Genomic DNA, 20,419 nt, shown 5'->3' with positions numbered 1-20,419 from the left:
CTCATGCAGCCCCATACCAAGACACTCCCATCTCCATGCTTGACTGTAGGCAAGACACGCTTGTCTTTGCACGCCCTACCTGGGTGCTACCACACACACGCTTGACACCAAAATATTTACAAAAATGTGAAAAGTGTACTGACTTTTGTGAGATACTGTGTGTGTATGTATATGTGTGTGTAAATATAAATATATATATATTATTGATCGACCAATATTGTTTTTTTTTACCACCGATACCGATATTTTGGTCATCGGATATCGATATCGGCCGATATGTGCCGATATTTTTGGACATTAAAAAAATATATATTTTTTAATGTCTACAGGCACTGTGGTAGACCCCAACCCCCTCCTCGGCACTTAAAAGCATTAAAAACGCCAAGTTTGGCTGTTTTGAATGCTGGAAATGATGTGATGTCATGACACCACTTCCGGGTACTCGGCGGCACCAAATTCAAAGAAATGGAGACGGCGGCGGTGAAGGTAGGATGACCGGGCCTCCCGGTGGGACAGGAGACCCAGGTGAGCCGCAGAAGGCAGAGGGAGGGGGGGAGGCGTCCCCTCCCACTCCTTGGAATGACAGCCGAGCGGCTTCTCAGCTGGGGTGATGCCTCTAGCTGCATGCATCACCCCGGTACAAGCACTTTCCCGAAATATCGGCAATATCGGTAAATCAAAAGGCCGATTCCGTTATATCGGGCAAAGTGCATATCGGCCCTCGATATATCGGCTGTTTATATATACAGTGCCTTGCGAAAGTATTCGGCCCCCTTGAACTTTTCGACCTTTTGCCACATTTCAGGCTTCAAACCTAAAGATATAAAACTGTAATTTTTTGTGAAGAATCAACAAGTGGGACACAATCATGAAGTGGAACGAAATTTATTGGATATTTCAAACTTTGTTAACAAATAAAAAACTGAAAAATTGGGCGTGCAAAATTATTCAGCCCCTTTACTTTCAGTGCAGCAAACTCTCTCCAGAAGTTCAGTGAGGATCTCTGAATGATCCAATGTTGACCTAAATGACTAATGATGATAAATAGAATCCACCTGTGTGTAATCAAGTCTCCGTATAAATGCACCTGCACTGTGATAGTCTCAGAGGTCCGTTTAAAGTGCAGAGAGCATCATGAAGAACAAGGAACACACCAGGCAGGTCCGAGATACTGTTGTGGAGAAGTTTAAAGCCGGATTTGGATACAAACAGATTTCCCAAGCTTTAAACATCCCAAGGAGCACTGTGCAAGCGATAATATTGAAATGGAAGGAGTATCAGACCACTGCAAATCTACGAAGACCAGGCCGTCGCTCTAAACTTTCAGCTCATACAAGGAGAAGACCGATCAGAGATGCAGCCAAGAGGCCCATTATCACTCTGGATGAACTGCAGAGATCTACAGCTGAGGTGGGAGACTCTGTCCATAGGACAACAATCAGTCGTATACTGCACAAATCTGGCCTTTATGGAAGAGTGGCAAGAAGAAAGCCATTTCTTAAAGATATCCATAAAAAGTGTCGTTTAAAGTTTGCCACAAGCCACCTGGAAGACACACCAAACATGTGGAAGAAGGTGCTCTGGTCAGATGAAACCAAAATCAAACTTTTTGGCAACAATGCAAAACGTTATGTTTGGCGTAAAAGCAACACAGCTCATCACCCTGAACACACCATCCCCACTGTCAAACATGGTGGTGGCAGCATCATGGTTTGGGCCTGCTTTTCTTCAGCAGGGACAGGGAAGGTGGTTTAAATTGATGGGAAGATGGATGGAGCCAAATACAGGTCCATTCTGGAAGAAAACCTGATGGAGTCTGCAAAAGACCTGAGGCTGGGACGGAGATTTGTCTTCCAACAAGACAATGATCCAAAACATAAAACAAAATCTATAATGGAATGGTTCACAAATAAACATATCCAACAACTGGAAACTGGTGTTCACAAACGCTCTCCATCCAACCTCACTGAGCTTGAGCTGTTTTGCTGAATGGGCAAAAATTTCAGTCTCTCGATGTGCAAAACTGATAGACATACCCCAAGCGACTTACAGCTGTAATCGCAGCAAAAGATGGCGCTACAAAGTTTTAACTTAAGGGGGCTGAATAATTTTGCACGCCCAATTTTTCAGTTTATTTGTTAAAAGTTTGAAATATCCAATAAATTTTGTTCCACTTCATGATTGTGTCCCACTTGTTGTTGATTCTTCACAAAAAATTACAGTTTTACATCTTTGTTTGAAGCCTGAAATGTGGCAAAAGGTCGAAAAGTTCAAGGGGGCCGAATTCTGCAAGGCACTGTGTGTGTGTATGTATATGTGTGTATGTGTGTGTATATATATATATATATATATATATATATATATATATATATATATATATATATATATATATATATATATATATATATATATATATATATATATAGTGCCCTATTAGCCATTTTCCCTGCCCAGTGTCATGTGATTCGTTAAATTTGGTTTTATCGTTCTCACTCTCTCATACTGGTAACTGGAAGTTCAACATGACACCTCATGGCAAAAAAGGAGGAGCTGAAAAAAATAATTGTTGCTCTACATAACAATGCCCTAGGCTTTAAGAAGATTGCCAAGACCCTGAAACTTAGCTGCAGCACGTTTGCCAAGACCATACAGCGTTTTAACAGGACAAGCTCCACTCAGAACAGGCCTCGCCATGGTCAACCAAAGAAGATGGGTGCACGTGCTCAGCATCAAATCCACAGTTTGTCTTTGGGAAATTGACGTATGAGTGCTACCAGCACTGCTGCAGAGGTTGAAGGGGTGGGGGCTCAGCCTGTCAGTGCTCAGACCATACGCCGCACACTGCATCAAATTGGTCTGCATGGCTGTTCCAGAAGGAAGCCTCTTCTAAAGATGATGCACCAGAAAGCCCGCAAAACAGTTTGCTGAAGACAAGCAGACCAAGGACATGGATTACTGGAACCATGTCCTTTGGTCTGATGAGACCAAGGTAAACTTATTCGGTTCGGATGGTGTCAACCATGTGTGGCAACAACCAGATGAGGAGTACAAAGACAAGTGTGTCTTGCCTACAGTCAAGTATGGTGGTGGGAGTGTCATGGTTTGGGGCTGCATGAGTGCTGCCAGCACTGGGGAGCTAAAGTTCATTGAGGGACCATGAATGCCAACATGTACTGTGACATACTGAAGCAGAGAATGATCCCTCCCTTCGGAGACTGGGTCACAGGGCAGTATTCCAACATAACGATCCCAAACACACCTCCAAGATGACCACTGCTTTGCTAAAGAAGCTGAGGGTAAAGGTGATGGACTGGCCAAGCATTTTTCCAGACCTAAACCCTATTGAGCATCTGTGGGGCATCCTCCAACAGAAGGTGAAAGAGTGCAAGGTCTCTAACCAGCTCTGTGATGTCGCCATGGAGGAGTGGAAGAGGACTCCAGTAGCAACCTCTGAAGCTCTGCTGAACTCCTGAACTTTCGTTGCCAGTGGTTTAGACATTAATGGCTGTGTTTTCTTATTTTGAGGGTGCAGAAAATTTAAACTGCTATACAAGCTGTACACTCACTATTTTACATTGTAGTAAAGTGTCATTTCTTTAGTGTTGTCACATAAGATAAAATATTTATAAAAATATGAGGCGTACTCACTTTTGTTAGATACTGTATATTTTATATACTGGAATTTAAAAAAAAAATGTATGTTATTAATGGAAGCGATCAGCGACTTAGAGCGGGACTGTGAGAGTATATATTATGGCGGGCAGTCTGACACTAATTGACACTTTGTGGGAACCAGGGACACTAATACAGTGATCAGTGCTAAAAAATATACACTTATGTGTAAGAAGTGTTGTATCATTCTAAATATAAGTGTGGTGGGCTAAGGTCAGATAGCACACGCCTTTAGGCTTTGCTGCCCTTTAGTGACTGGGGTCTTCCTGGAACAACTGTGAAGACAAACAAGAGGACTCACCATTCCTAGAGCATTATTCCAGGGGTATGTAAATAAAAGTAAAAAAACATACTCCCAAACAGTGAAGATGTACAGCATAATAAGCCACCATCTTGTGCTGCAATGATTAGTGGAACCCAGAGTAGTCCAACACCAAGCAGACACCATCCGGGATCCAAAAACGGCTTGCTCGTTTTAAGGGTAAACCTTCATCAGAGTCTAAAAATATGCACTGTCCCTGCACTAATGACACTTGCTGAGAAGGGCTTAAACATCTAGGGTGATCAAAGGGTTAAATGTGTGTCTAACCAGTGTTTGTGTGTACTGTGAGGTGCTTTCACTAAAGAAAAACCGGCACATTCCTGTTGAAAGGACATAATTATATTGTTTACATTTACAGAGCTAATCACAGCGCAGACTAATCACAGCACAGCCAGCGCATGCGCCCCCTACCCGGAAGTGGCGAATCACGTACTAGATACGTGATCCGGCCCAGGAGAGCCACTCTGCCGCCATACTCCTATGTGAAGCGGTCGCCAAGCAGTTAGAGTATCATCCTTTTTTCTCTTACGTCCTCCCAACAGTCGCAGCCTCTCATTAAGCCTTCACGAGTGGGGTAATGGCGCCTTCTGCAGGAGCAAGCTAGGGAGTTTGAAAGGTTAATAAAAAAAACTTTCTACACTTAGACACACCTCCAGGGGGCCATCCCTCAGCCATTATCCTGACAAAGTTACTACTGTCCTTCAGTTTTTATGCTGCCTACCGTCAGGAATAAGCTAGGTCTTCCCAGCTGGGACCTAGTGTCTGTTTCTTTGTTTTTTTTTTTCTTAACTGTTTTTTTCTTTGGAAAATTGCTTTTTTATTCTCTTCACTCACTATCGCTAGTTAGTCAGGGACATTCCTGGAGGACTACAAGCGACAGCAGAGCTGGGCCTCGCACTGGATAATATAGATCCTTATGGAGTCCCAGCCTGCCAATGAGCGTCGCAGGTCATTGGTGCGCCCAGGCCTCGCAACGGCAGTACCCCTTAGGACGGGGACGAGCCTGCAGAGACCCGTCTTCGCCGGGATGTCTCAACTCCGGAACGCCCGTAAGTTGCTAGCATCCTTCTTGGCTGACGACACCCCCACTCTCAGGGTGGGAGGTGTTCAGTATCAGAGCGGTGCCCGCGTTCTCTGGACTGGTGAGTGATATTACCCCTGTGTCCCTGGGACTATTATCTGTGGTGGTGTTCTGTGGGCCCACTCTTAGGGGATGGCAGTACAAGATGGCTTCTCTGGTATCCCCTTCCTGGCCCTTTGGTGCGGCCCCCCTTCCTCCCTGCCCCTGCTGGGGGCGCTCTGCGGTTAACACCGCTATGGCTGGGGGGTGTGGGCTTGCAGCATCCCGGCGCTACTCTCTGGGGTTCCAGGTGGTGACCAGGCTGTGCGTTTTTCACTTTATTTGGCGCCGTTTGCACGGCCGCCATTTTGGGTGAGGGCAGGCTGTTTAGGCCTGTGTGGGCAGCAGTCATTTTAACTCATCGTTTTGACGCTGGTTTGGGCGCCATCTTTGCTGTGGGCGACCGCCTAGTAAGGGCGACGGCCATTTTGCCAGTGCTTCCTCCCATAGGTTTCTATCGGGCACCATGATTCTGTGGCTCAGGGCGGGCAAAGGCCTCTAGTGCGTGAGGTAACTTCCTCTTTTCTCTTAGCTTCACTGCAGCAGCATGTGAGCGGTTGGCAAATACACTGTGGGGTGATTTTAACAGTTTTTTCGTGCATTTTCCTGCAAAAACGGTTTCTTCTTGTGGCTATAGCTGTTTTTGAGGGGTCTCCACGGGCAAGGAAGTTTTGCGGTGCGGGACTGCGGGAACCGCCGTTTTAAAGGGCCAGCGCCCAGTCCTCCTCTTCCTGAAGGGAGGCCCTCACCCGTTTCTGGGGTGGGGGGACATCTGCGTTGCTTTCATGAACTCTGGTTGTCCTGAATTCAGGACAGGTGGGTTCACGAACTGGTTCGTTCCGGGTACAAGATCGAGTTTCACTCTCGCCCAGCAGACAGATTCTTTCCATCAAACCTCCATCTGTCTCCCGATCGATTGAGCGATCTCAAGGAGGCGGTGCAAGATCTTCTCGCCCAAGGAGTCATTGTGCCAGTTCATCCGTGGGACAGGTTTTGCGTTTTTTATTCCAATCTGTTCAGGGTGCCCAGAAAAGAGGGCAAAGTGCTTCCGATTCTCGACCTAAAGTCTTTAAACCGCTTTGTGAGGGTACAAAAGTTCCGGATGGAATCCATCCGGTCGGTGGTGCCATCGTTGAGTCCAGGGGATTTCTTGGCCTCCATCGACTTAAAGGATGCATATCTGCACATTCCTATCTACGAAGGTCATCAGCGGTATCTCCGATTCGCAGTGGCGGAAGAGCATTATCAGTTTGTGATGTTACCTTTCGGTCTCGCTTCGGCTCCCAGGGTATTCACCAAAACTTTGGCTCCGGTGCTGGCTTTGCTGCGTTTAAAGGGGATTGCGGTCCTCTGTTATCTGGATGACCTCCTGTTAAGGGCGAGCTCGTGTGCCACCTTGACGAGCGATCTGTCGGTCACGGTTCAGACGCTCCAGGAGTTCGGGTGGACCATCAACTTTCAGAAGTCGGCTCTGACCCCTTCAGTTCGCCTCAATTACCTGGGGATGGTCCTGGAATCCACTCAGGCAAAAGTCTTTCTCCCAGAGGAAAAACTCCGGACCCTACAGGGCGAGGTCAGGTCCCTCAGGGACAACTATCTTTCCTCTCTACGGGCCTGTATGCGGGCTCTGGGTCTGATGGTTTCGGCCTTCGAGGCCATCCCATTTGCTCAATTTCGCACAAGAACTCTGCAAGCAGAGATTCTTGCTAGGTGGGACAGAACGCCTCAGTCATTGGACAGGAGGATTTCTCTGAGCCTCCTCGCAAGATCGGATCTTGTGGTGGTTCCTGTCGCCAACTCCATCACAGGCCAAGTCCTTTCGGCCTCTGCTGTGGACGGTACTCACCACGGATGCCAGCCTGTCCGGCTGGGGTGAAGTTCTGGGCTCACTTTGTGCTCAGGGGTCGTGGTCGGCGGAGGAGGCCTCCTTACCGATTAACGTTTTTGAGCTCTGAGCGATCAAGCTCTCCTTTTTCCAATGGACAACTCGGCTTCAGGGTTGCCTGGTTCGGGTTCAGACGGATAACGCCACGCAAGGGGCTTACATCAATCACCAAGGGGGCACCAAGAGTGCCCGGGCAGCCAAGGAAGTGGCCGAGATTCTGTCTTGGGCCATGACGCATGTTCCGGCGATTTTGGCTGTTCACATTCTGGGTGTGGAAAACTGGCAGGCGGACTACCTGAGTCACCAGACCCTGGACCACGGCAAATGGTCCCTGCATCTGGAGGTGTTTCGCCTCCTGTGTGCCCGGTGAGGGACTCCGGATGTGGATCTGTTCGCGTCCTGTCTCAACAAAAAGGTGGGAAGGTTCGTGGCCAGAACCTGCGATCCTCTGGCGGACGCCACAAACGCGTTGGTGGTGCCCTGGCACCGGTATCGGCTGATTTATGCCTTCCCTCCGATTCAACTGTTATCCAGGTTCCTCCGCAGGTTGACGTCGGAACGGGTGCAGGTCATTCTGGTGGCCCCAGACTGGCCGCGTCAGTCTTGGTAGGCAGACATCATGCAGATGGTCGTCGAGCCTCCCTGGCGGCTTCCGCTGATAGACGATTACTGTCTTAAGGGCCGATTTTCCATACTGCTTTACAGTCTCTGGCTTTGACGGCATGGCTATTGAAAGCCAAGTCTTGAGAGACAAGGGTCTCCCGAGTGTCATTCCTACCATATTGAAGGCTCGGAAAGCTACCTCTAGCTTTCCTGGTGCGAGTCGCAAGGGTTTTATCCCCGCTTCTTTTCTGTGGCGAGGGTTTTGGCCTTCCTACATGAAGGTGGGGGATCAGCGTTTGGCGATGGCCACGATAAAAGGTCAGTTGTCGGCCTTGGCCATTCTTTTCCAGCATCCCTTGGCGACTAATTCCTTGATTCGCACCTTTATTCAGTGGGTGCAACATCTGGCTCCCCCGAGGAAGGCTCCTTTGCCTCCATGGGACCTGAACTTGGGTTTTTCCGTTTTGTAACGGCCTACCTTTGAAAACATCCGAGAAATACCTCTGCCTGTGTTTGTTGTCCCGGAAAGTTGCCTTTCTGGTGGCTGCTCGCAGAGTGTCTGGAGTTGGCGGCTCTGTCTTGCCGCTCACCTTATCTAGTTGTTCATAGGGACAAAGTGGTCTTGAGACCCAATCCATCTGCTTTCCACCTCAACGAAGATGTTTTCTTGCCTTCGCTTTGTGTGAAACCCAAGCATCCCAAGGAATTTGCCTTACATTCCTTGGATGTGGTCCGGGAGGTCAGGGTTTACCTGTCTGCCACGGATTTCAGAAACAAAACAGAAGTCTGATTCCCTGTTTGTCCTTCCTGAGGGACCTCGGAAGGGTTTAGCTGCGTCCGCAGCAAACATTTCTAAATTGATCAGACAGAAGATTGTTCAGGCCTATTCAATCAGTCAGGTTCCTACTTTCCCTGTCAGGGCACATTCTACTAGAGCGGTCAGTGCCTCTTGGGCATTTCGCCATCAGGCTTCTGTGGCTCAGGTGTGCAAAACGGCGACCTGGTTGTCTGTGCACACTTTCACAAAATTTTGATGTGATGGCATCCTCGGATGCTTCCTTTGGCCACAAGGTTTTGAGTGCGGCGGTTGTTTGAAGAGATGTGGTTTTTTTGGTCTCTTCTTGGTGGGGTTTTTCTTCTTCTGGGTTAGCTCCTGTTGAGATTGTGTTGCTCTGTTGGCTCAGTGGTTTTTTGGCCTGGTTTATACGTTGCATTTTCGGTAGGTTGCGTCTTCCCACCCCTCACACCTGCACTGCTTTGGGATGTCCCACCCATGAAGGCTTAATGAGAGGCTGCGACTGTCGGAGGACGTAAGAGAAAATAAGAGTTTTTGTAAGAACTTACCGTAAAACTTTTTTTTTCTCTGAGTCCTCCGACAGTCGAAGCCCCCGCCCCTCTGTCTTTGGATTTTGGGGTTGTTGCCTTCCGGTACTGCTTGCTACAAAACTGAAGGACAGTAGTAACTGTGTCAGGATAATGGCTGAGGGACGGCCCCCTGGAGGTGTATCTAAGCGTAGAAAGTTTTTTTTTTATTAACCTTTCAAACTGCCTAGCTTGCTCCTGCAGAGGGTGCCATTACCCCACTCGTGAAGGCTTAATGAGAAACTGCCTAGCTTGCTCCTGCAGAGGGTTCCATTACCCCACTCGTGAAGGCTTAATGAGAGTCTGACTGTCGGAGGACTCAGAGAAAAGAGTTTTACGGTAAGCTCATACAAAAACTCTATTTTTTTTTTATTGCCACAACTCCCATTTATTGGAAGCCATATTTCGCCTGGAGTACAACTTACCTATAGGAATGAATGGTGCCACGGCACACATGTACAATGAGAGGAGAAACCAGCACTTTAGCTGGAAATTAGGTGTGGTGCCGGGCAGGGCTGCACATCAAATATTGTTGGATTGAGGATACAGGCAAGTATTTTTTTCCAGGCGGGCAGCACTCTGGGGTATGTAAAGAACTGTTTAAAGGACAACCATAAAGTATGGTTGTCCTTTAACCAAATAATTTGTTAAAAGTGGTTTATGTTGTGACTGCAGATGTGATGTCTTCGATCTCTTAGTAAATGTGAGTCTTTTGTAAATGTCAGTGCTTTGACCCCCATGTTTTATTGTCCTTATGCTGGATCTGTACAGCATGCGGTCTTCACATGTGTGTCTGCCTTTATTTGGCTCTTCATTTGAATTGAGAGACATTTTGTTTCAATTCTTTGGGTGTTTCCATTGTACCTACCTTTTCATATCCATATTTTCCCACTTTACAATTGCAAAGCTGTTAACCTGGATATTGTTTCTCTCTTCTCTATATTTTAATTCATCATAACATTCAATCAATGAAGCAAAATTCAGTTATCAAATTCCTTTAGTGCAAACAAAATGAACATAACTTGTATTATAATATGAATAAGTCCTGTAATGTGATAACTGAGTATACAGACTTTTGCATTGATTTAATGTTTATGGGGCTGCTGTTTTCTTGCTGCGCATTGTCATGTCATACAATGTTTTTTTTCTCTGCATTGTGCATATGGTTTTGTTTTTGTTTTCCATGTGGATGCTTTAACTTTACCCTGCTGTTTATATGCCATAGTTCTAGTCACTGCTCCCATCTAGATTTATTGTATTTATTTATTGTTAAAGGTGCTTGCCTGTGTAAGCGGCTTGCACTAAATTAGCAAATTTTACTTGTACAGTAGTTTATAAATACTAGAATGCATAAAAAAATGTAACAAAAAGAACCAACAATAACATAATTTTGCTCTCCTCTAGAATGAGATCTTTGCCTCCCGTCATCAAGATGAGAACAGTATTGCCTGTATTGAGGAGAAGTGCTACGTCCTGACATTTGCAGAGTACTGCAGGTAGGGAGTGCTCATTTCCCATAAATTGCTTTCATCCAAATAGGAGCTCTTTCATTCAAATGTAATAATTCTGATGAAAAGTAAACTATTACAATGAAATTAACTATGGGATCTTTATTACCTATTAAACTGTCTAAATTATTAAACTGTCTATATTGTTACTATAAAACATCCAAACCACTCAAATGCAAATGCAGTATCAACTTTTACATTGAGGCATTTTGTTGACCAAACTTTTAACTCCAACTGCCCAATGTCCAGGAAAATACCCCAGTGTCTCCGTATTGCAACTAGACTCCAAAATGTTAGACTTATTAAGCTATCCCCTTGGCAAATCTTTGTTGGCAATATATTAATCCACCAGACCAAATGTCCGGCCTCAAATTATGTTAAGAATCTCTTCCCTCTGGCTTTTGATGTTTTACATTTACAGCCAGTTGTAGCAAAGGGTTTAGGAAATAGTGCATCATTGCTGTGTGGGTTAAAGTAATAACTGATTTTACATGTCTCAACATTTAGCCCTTTTAATGCCACCGACACATACTGGTTCACTACTGCAACCATGAATTTATAGCGAGGTGGTACTCCGCCAATGAGTGCGAGACTGATCAGAGGCCGACAAGCTGCCAATCACAGCCCCACACACACAAAATGCCGCTACCTGCTGTCTACAATCCTCTGCCTGCCCTCCTGATGTGTATCTCCAGGTTTTTTCTTGTGTATGTGCCCACCTCACTGCCCTCTGATCTCCCAATCTCTGCCTTCTGCTGCCCTCTGATCTCCCAATCTCTGCCTTCTGCTGTCCTCTGATCTCCCAATCTCTGCCTTCTGCTGCCTTCTGATCGCCCAATATCTGCCTTCTGATGCCCTCTGATCGCCCAATATCTGCCTTCTGATGCCCTCTGATCTCCCAATCTCTGCCCTCTGAACCCCTAATCTCGGCCATCTGCTGCCCTCCGATCCCCCAATCGCTGCCTTTTGCTGCCCTCTGGATCCCCAGTCTCTGCCATCTGCGGTCTTTCCGATCCCCCAGTCTCCACCTTCTGCTGCCTTCCGATCCCCTAATCCTCTGCTGCCCTCCGATCCCTCAATCTCCGTCCTCTGCTACCCTCCGATCCCCAGTCTCCACCCTCTGCTGCCCTCCTGTCCCCAGTCTCCGCTGCTACCTCATCCTGCTGGTCATTCCTCTACTGCTGCTCTTCCTTCCTCACCAGCGTAGAGAATGGTGTCCTGTCTTTATGGCAGTCTTCTTTCCAGCTTACTTTCATAATACTGAGCAGGGAGATCGGTAAGCATATCATGTTTACTGATCTCTTTAGTTTCTAAACTCACTCAGAAGTGCTCAAAGTGGCAGCCAAGTAGACGATCAGGGACTCTATCCTCGATCTTTTTTTCTAGCTCATGGGGTTCTGTTTAAACCTCAGATACAGTATTTCCTGATAGATGGTTTGTCTTGCCTGGTGTAAACACTGTCATCACTGAATATTAAAAGAATAATGATGAAAAAAAAACACAACTCCCAGTTCCCCCAACAAACACATTACACTCAGCCACACGTTTCTAACTCGCCACACTCAGTAATGCACATTACCTTTTTTTAATGCAGTGCACCACAATGCACAACATGTGCTCAGATATGTTCCGTTGTAGGTGTATTACCCACTACCATAAAGTGCATATAATGCCATTTCTAGGCAGCACTCCCTTCACACTTGCAGTATTTTGCTGTGCATTACCACATACGTGTTAAAGAAACATTGTCACTTTGCTCATTTGGAGTAGGAGCAAAGGAGTAGGAGGAAGCAGGGAGTGCGGTAGAACAAGCTGGAGTGTGTAAATATGTCACTAACTATCTTCACAGCATAAGAAATCCATGATCACCCTGAGTTAGTGACCACTGTGAAGGAGGTAGTAAGCAGTGATCACTGCTGCTGATTGACGGGAGATCACTGTCTAAAGCCTACATCTGGTGCCTGCTATGTCTGCTGTGTGATTTTAAGGCTGCAGGAGGCATTGAAAAGGGTTGAGGATGCGAACTGTCAGCTTGCTATAGTGCTTTTTTTTTTTTTTTTTTTGTTATCTTGGCTCAATCTTAAGTGCCACATCTCCGCTCCACAGTCATTGTTTGCTGCCCCTTATTTTATTTTAAGGTTCCCTCTGATGAGCACATTTTTATGTTAAGGGACACACTGATGGGCACAACAAAATGTGTCCATCAGCGTGCCCCTTAATATAAAATGTACCCATCAGAGTGCCCCTTAACATAAAATAAGGGGCACACTGATGGGGACACCTGATGTAAGGGGGAACACTGATGGGGACACGTGATGTAAGGGGGCACTCTGATGGGGACACATGATGTAAGGGAGCACCCTGACGGTGGAAACTGTTTTTTGAGGGCACCCAATGTAATGAATCACTCTGGTAGGGGCACCTGATGTAAGGGGGAACACTATTGGAGACATTTACAGAGTATTAGTGTGTGGAGAAAACCGTAAGAAAAGTGCCAGAGCGTGTGGCTGTGCCAAAAAAAGGAAAGTAGGAAGCGTTCAATCTTCCATGGCACAGACTTGACATTCGGACCTTGGCCAGAAGATGATTTTAGTGACTGGGCCTCCTTGAATTTTATTTCACTACCCCTATTCTACATGGTCAGCTTGAAAGAAGACACAAGTCCATCTAGCTCAACCAATAAAAACCAAACACAACCATACAATCCTATATACACAATCCTTTACCCACAGTTGATCCAGAGGAATGCAAGAAACCCCAGTAAAGCATGATTCAATTTGCTACAGCAGGGGAAAAAAATTCCTTCCTGATCCTTCAAGAGACAATCGGATATTCCCTGGATCAACTTCTGCTACTTGCCTCCTGCTTTCCGAAAGCTCAGACAAGCTGTATAAATTGTTTATTTTGAACGGATGGGGAAGAGTATAAATAGGTACAACTTGCGTAGGAGGTTTTGTTTTAGCTCTGTGTTTTACTTTTACTTCACTGGGTATATGTAATTCTTTACAATCACTTTAGGGAAAAAAATGAATGAAAAACCACAAAAATGGTCTGCTCATTTGAGGTAAGATATGTAGGATAAGTGTTAACCTGTGCAATGCAAAAAAATTGCCCTGAGTTCAGCTTTAACTGTTCGTTTTCTTCTATGAGAGAGGACAGCAGAGATATACTTACCTGATCCGTCGATCCTCCCTGCACAAGACCGGCACTCTTTGCTCCAGCAGTCAGAACATGGACTTTTTCCGCACGTTTAAAGGATGTTCTATAGACCGGAACAGTCCACCGCTGGACTGTGGGGAAGTGCGGATTTCCAGAGAATCGGCAGATCAGGCGTGTGTAAACTTTGTGCTCACTCCAAGAAAAAAAAAAACAGCAGCTTTGACCCATTCAGTGCGGGCACAGTCCAACTGCATGAGGGGAAGAAAAGTGGGGCTTTAAGGACAAGACTTCCAACATGTTATATATTTTTAATGAAAACCCCCATCATAGCTTTAAGTTTTTAAAAAGAAACCATGGCCAAGCTTAACTGTGGCATTTTTTTCAGGATATTAGGGCAGTGATTGCTCTGTTTGTGAGTGTAGTGTAAGGTGATTGTAGCCATGTGAAGTGCACTTGTAATACGTGATACTTTTCATTTGAACCAACAGTTATTTCTTTCGTTCATCGTCAGACACACAGCGCTCCATAAGTCATAACTGGGTTATATTGCCTCCTCCAGGAGTAGGATTAGGCAGAACAAAAACACCTGGCTACACCTATGGGCCATCCTCAGTTTAGTATATAACCCCCCTATCTGCTTTACGGCCTACTGGTGGGGAGCTATGTGGGGCGGCCCCACTGAGGGTGGCTAAAGCCACTACCCTCTGGTGCTTGCCTCCGCTGAGGCTCGTGCCCAAGTGGCTGGGCGTCCATGAAAATTTAGACAGCAATCAGCTGAATTGGGCACCTCCGTTAGGGGGGCAGCCGCAGTGAGGTTGGTTGAAGCCCCAGCTCTTCTTTTGGGCATCTGCCTGGCTGGGATCCGTGCAAAAATTTGGGTTGCGGCTTGTGGCCTACTAGGCCATACGGCCAGCTTGGCGCCTCTCTTGAAAGGGTGCCCAGCATGCTCAGGTGCTCAGATGGGGAGGATGATTCCTCTGCGCCTCTAGCGCGCATGACAAGGCGCTGGTGGATGCACTGATTGTGTCACTGCGTGAACCTTTAAAAAATGGAGGATGCGGCTGATGCGTCGGAGTCGCTGGTCCCTTTTGGCACCCGCAGGCCCTCCAAAGTGGCGAGGGTGTTCCCCTTTTGCGCTTACTTTGACTACATTGTCACAAAATAGTGAGGTGGTCCAAATCGCACTCTTGTGGTCCCTAAGCATTTTGCTATGTGTTATCTTTGAGGATTCCCTACTTAGAAAGTGTACGGTCCCACCTGTGGTGCATTCGCCGGCTTCCAGGTTAAATAAAGCTACCTTTAATTCAAGTTGAGGAGTCCCCGGCCTTTACAGATCTGGCTGATAGGAGGGTGGAGGCTCTGCCCACCATGTGTTCACTGGGGCTGGTTCTGCACTTAGGCCCGTATTTACTATTGCCTTGGTGCCGCAAACTCTGTCCGAGTGGACTACATTTTTACGCAGGGACCTGTAGGGGATACCACTTCCCCCTGCCTTTGCGGAACTGGCGGATCAGTTGGTCCAGGGGCTCTTTGAATGCGGCTCTTTTTTATTCCAGGCTGTCTGTATCAGCAGTGGTCCTTCGGCGTATTATCTGGCTGAACTGCTGGTCTGTGGACCAGACTTCTAAGAAGGCATTTTCTGATTTTCCTCTTTTTGGTGGCTATTACTGCTGCGCGCAGGGTGGCGGAGATGGCGACGTTGGCTTGTCGTTCACCTTACCTGGTGGTTCCCTGAGATAAGGTGGTTCTTCGTCCCTGTCCGTCGTTCCTTCCAATGGTCGTCTCCGATTTCCATTTGAATTAAGACATTGTGTTGCCTTTCCTTTGTCCCAGGCCTAAACAGCCTAAGGCAATTGCTTTGCATTCCCTGTATGTGGTTCGGGCAATCAGGGTGTACCTGGCAGCTACAGTGTGTTGTTTGGAAGTCAGACTCCCTATTTGTACACACAGGATGACCTCGGAAAGGTTTGGCTGCTTTTGCTTGGACCATTTCCAGATTGTTTAGGCAGACAGTGATTCAGGCCTATTCGGTTAGGGGTCAGGTTCCTCCTTTCCCTGTTTAGGCACACTTTACTCGGGCGCTAAGTGTCTCCTGGGCCAGCGTCAGTGTCGCAGGATTGCAAGGTGGCCCCTGGTCATCAGTGCACACTTTCACAAAGTTGGAGGATGTGTTGGCATCTGCAGATTCTTCTTTTGGTCGAAAGTTCTGGTCCTCTTTGAGGGTGTATGTTTTTTTTTTTTTTTTTTTTTTTTGTTTTTTTGCGAGCTCCAGTTTATGGTTGAGCTCCATGTTACCTGGTTGGCTACGGTTGGCTAGCCTTGGGAATTTTTTTCTTGCTGTTCCTACCCCTCATGTTGGACACTGCTTTGGGACGTCCCAATGGTCAAGAAGATAAGGAGCTGTGTCTGTCAATGAACGAAAGAGAAAATGGGATTTGTGACTTAACGTAAAATCCATGTCTCTGATGGTGGCATTGACAGACACAGCACCCACCCTTCTGTGGAGTTGGCTTTCTTCTGAAACTGCTTGTAACAAAACTGAGTGCCTATAGCTGAGAGTGGGAGTAGACCCTCTGGGACTGCCCCATAGGTGTAGTCAAGCTTTTTCCTGCCTAGTGTCCTACTCCTGTAGGGGGCAGTATAACCCAATGGCCAAGAAGGAGCTGTGTCTGTCAAACATCAGAGAAATGGATTTTACGGTAAGTCAAAAATTCAATTTTTTCCCTTATTCTGGCTGGTCTCTGGTTTGCGGCCATGTTTGTGTAGCTCGATGATGTGACGGGGGCCATTTTCCCTTAGTCCTGGAGACAACCGAAGCCTTGTGGGGATGCCCAAGCTCCTCCTCTTCCTCTTCCTCCTCAGTTTCCGTTTCTTGTGCCCGGGACATAAGAATAGGAATGGTGTCCATGGTGATGCTGGGTCTCGAATTCTCTGGGCTCCTCCGATCAGTAGGGTGAGGCCATGGGGGGATCTTTTAGTGGTGCCAAAAGATATTTTTTGTACTGCAAGGTCTCCCTTTCCTTATGGAGCCTCAGGGTCACATCTCCCCCATTTACCCCCTCCATTGAGGTGGTAGGTCCCTCGGAAACCCCAACTTCCCATGGTTGCACTGACGGTGGTCCTGCAGTCCTTAGTGTCCCGGCTGCAAGTGGCATGTGGGCAAAGGCCCAGGAGAAAGCATTCCCTGCTCAGTCTGTTCTGACACTGATGCCGCTGTGAATGCGGCCCGTCCAGGGGGGCTTAATATCGCACCCCCAGATCTATCCGATAGTGAGGATGATTCCTCCATGGTCACAGCAGCAAATTAAAAAGCGCTGTTAGACGCACCTATCACTGCAGTGTGTAAGACTTTTAAAATGGTAGATGCTGCTGATGTAGCCACGGACGTGGCTGTGTCGTTTGGTATGCATAAGTCACCTCACACTCAAAAGGTGTTTCCTTTATGTGCCTTATTTTCACAGGTTTTCCTGTAAGGAATGGGAACAACCAAAATTACCCTTTGTGGTCAACAAATGTTTTGTTGTATGTTACCCTTTTGAGTAGTCTCTTTTACAAAAGTGGACCCTCCTGTTTCCAGGTTGATTAAAGCAACCATGATCCTAGTGGAGGAATCCCCGTCCTGTAAGGACCCGGCTGACAGGAAAGTGGAGGCTATGGCATGCAGCATGTTGACTATGGCTGGTTCGACATTGCGGCAAGTCTTTGACTCAGCCCTGGTGTCTCAGACCCTAACTGAATGAGCCAAGCTTTTGCGCCAGGGCCTGGGGGGTGAGCAGGTCCCCGCTGCATATGCTGACTTAGTGGACCAGTTGGTTCATGGGCTGCAGTTTATTTGTGATGCAGCTTTGGATATAGCTCCTGTGCTGTCCAAACTGTTTCAGTGGTGGTGATTAGGCGCGTGGCTTAAGAAATGGTCTGCAGACCAAGCCTCTAAGAAAGCTCTCCTTTATCTGCCCTTTCAAGGCGATCACCTGTTTGGGGCTACCCTGGATGACATCATTAAGGGTAGCACGTGGGGGGAAGAGTACCTTCCTGCCATAGTCTAGGAAAGGAAAGGAACCTTTAGCAGGTTCGCTCCACAGGAGGATACCAAGGTTCGTGGCAAGATTATGGGTTTCTCTGGCAGACCCTGCAGGCGTCCAAGGGCCAGGGTAAGGCCATTATCCTACTCTGCTCAGGTTTCTTTCGCAATTCCTGCGAGGAATCAAGAGTGAGGATCTTCCAATCAGTCTGGTAGCCATAACCATCCCTTGGGGGCTTCCTCTCCAAGAAGACCAGTTGTCCCAAGGGCTGATTCGCCATCCTGCTTTACAGTCGCTGGTTTTAAAGGCTTCACTATTGAAAGCCAGATACTGAGGGATACAAGTCTGTCTGGATCAGTGATCCCTACTATGGTGAAGGCGAGAAAGTTGTCTTGCACCAAGATATACCATCATACGTAGAAAACTTACATTTCTTGGTGTGAGTCGATTGGTGCTCATCCTCGATCCTTTTCTGTGGCTCGGCTCTTAACCTTTCTTCAACAGGGCATTGATCAGAAGTTGGCCTTGAGTACCATCAAGAGCCAGGTGTCTGCCCTGGCAATCTTCTTTCAGCGACCCCTAGCCAGGCACTCTTTAGTTCGTACCTTCATTCAGGGGGTTCGACATGTGGCTCCACCTGTACGGTCTCTTTCCTGCTATGGGATTTAAATTTTTTTTCTTTCGGTTCTCCGGAAACCTCTATTTGAGAATATTCTGGAGATTCCCTTGTCTAAGTTATCCCAAAAGGTTACATTCTTGGTGGCTATTACCTCGGCCCGCAGGATATCAGAATTGGCGGCATTATCCTGTCGCAGTCCCCATTTAGTGGTCCATAGGGATAAAGTGGTAATTCGTCCCTGTCCATCATTCCTGCCCAAAGTTGTCTCTGACTTTCAATGAGAACATTGTGTTACCTTCCTTGTGTCCCAAGCCGACTCATCCCAAGGAATTTGCTTTGCGTACCTTGGATGTGGTGCCTGCAATTTAGGTGTATCTGTCAGCTACTGAGTGCTTTCGGAGGTCAGACTCGCTTTTTGTGGTTACGGACAGACCAAGAAAAGGGCTGGCCGCTTCTTCGGCTCACATCTCCAGATGGATCAGACAGACGGGGACTCAGGCCTATTCCATTAAAGGTCAGGTTCCAACTTTTCCCTGTCATGGCACATTCTACTCACGCGCTGAGTGCTTCTTGGGCCTTCCGTCATCAGGCATCAATATCCAAGTTTGCAAGGCGACCACTTGGTAGTCGGTGCATACCTTCACAAAATTCTATAAGGTAGATACTTAGGCATCTACGGATGCTTCTTTTGGCCGCAAAGTTTTGCAGGCTGCTGTTTAAAAGGGGCTTTTACCTCTTGAGGGGTGTTCTTCTTTTATTTTTCAGATGGGGCTCCTGTGACCCGGGTTAAGGCTCCTGTGTCCTGGTTAAAGGCTCTTATGTTTAGCCTTGTTCTTTTTTTTTTTTTTTTTCCCCACCCATTATTTTCCCTTTTTGCACTGCTTTTGGATGCCCTAGTTGTTATGATTTATGGAGCGCTGTGTTCGTTGATGAACGAAAGAGAAATAGAGATTTTTGTACTTACCGTAAAATTGATTTCTCTGAGTTCATCGAAGGACACAGCACCCACCCTTCTATGGAGTTCTGATACTTCTAATACTGCTTGCTACTAAACTGATTACCTAGAGCAGAGAGGGGGATTATATACCAAGCGGATGATGGCCTATGGGTGTAGCCAGGTGTTTTTTGTTCTGCCTAGTCCTACTCCTGGAGGAGGCAATATAACCCAGTAGTTATGATTTATGGAGCGCTGTGTCTGTCAATGAACTCAGAAATGGATTTTACGGTATGTACAAAAATCCCATTTTCTCTTTCGTTCATTGACGGACACAGCTCCAGAATCTTCTTGACCATTGGGTTATAATGCCTAGGCAGGAAAAAGCTTTACCACTATGGAGCAGTCCCATGGGGTATACTTCCACTTCCTGCTTCAGTTTTTTTCTGCCTAGTCATGAGCAAGGACCTAGTTCCTTGCTGGGATCTCTGGTCCTAGGATTTTTTCCTTTTTAAAATGGAATTTTTTTCCTCTTTTTTTTTTTTTTTTTTCTGTTACTGTGAGAACTGCAATCAACTGCTGGGCTGAGCGACGGACTGAATATTCTAGATCCTTATGGTCTCCCCAGTCTGGCCAATAAGTGTATGCAGGCCTCAGCTCCGCGCTAGGTCATCCGTGCCATAGCCCCACTGGACGGGGGCTGGCCTGCGAGTTAAACGTCTCACGAGGACGAATAGGACCTGGTCGCGGCGTTCCTCCTAGCTGACAGCACCCCCCATTCCGGTGGAGAGGTGATCTGTCCGGAGCAGTGCCCACCCGGTTCCACGGTATGGTAAGTAGTTGTCCCCCCTCTCCCCTTGGAGTGGGGACCCCTAGATTCCCCTTCTCCCCAGCCCCTCTAGGGTCACCGTGGCTCTGCCATACCCCCGTGACCCCCCCATCCCCATAACTGGAGGTTGTAAGCTGGCTTTTGCCATGTGCTCTGAAGGGGGGCTTCCTTTGGGGCTGCTTCTAACCATTTTTTTTTACGTGCGCACACCAGGGTTTACAACAGGGTCCTTCGTCACCCTGGGGGTTAGTGACCTGGGCAGTGAGGTCCTAAGGGCTCCTGGCTATTGTGTTGGGCTGGGGAAGCAGTTGGATTCACATCCGCGGGTCTGCGCCCCCCTAAATTTTCGGCCGCGGCCTACCGGCTGGACGCTATTTTGGGAGG

The 20,419-nt window shown here is 47.2% G+C and overlaps 1 protein-coding gene across 1 annotated transcript in view; it reads left to right on the top strand.

The window, feature by feature from the left end:
* Window positions 1-20,419, top strand: part of BAHD1 (bromo adjacent homology domain containing 1) — a 396,729-nt gene that overhangs the window by 361,648 nt on the left and 14,662 nt on the right. The window contains exon 6 of the mRNA XM_082275407.1: window positions 10,369-10,460. Coding sequence (XP_082131533.1) covers window positions 10,369-10,460 — 92 coding nt within the window. The remainder of the gene's footprint in view (window positions 1-10,368; window positions 10,461-20,419) is intronic.

This window comes from Pelophylax lessonae, assembly GCF_965119305.1.
Source record: "Pelophylax lessonae genome assembly, chromosome: 13".
NCBI classification, from domain to species: domain Eukaryota; kingdom Metazoa; phylum Chordata; class Amphibia; order Anura; family Ranidae; genus Pelophylax; species Pelophylax lessonae.
Note: the sequence above shows the minus strand (reverse complement) of the source record. Positions and strands in the feature narration are given on the sequence as shown.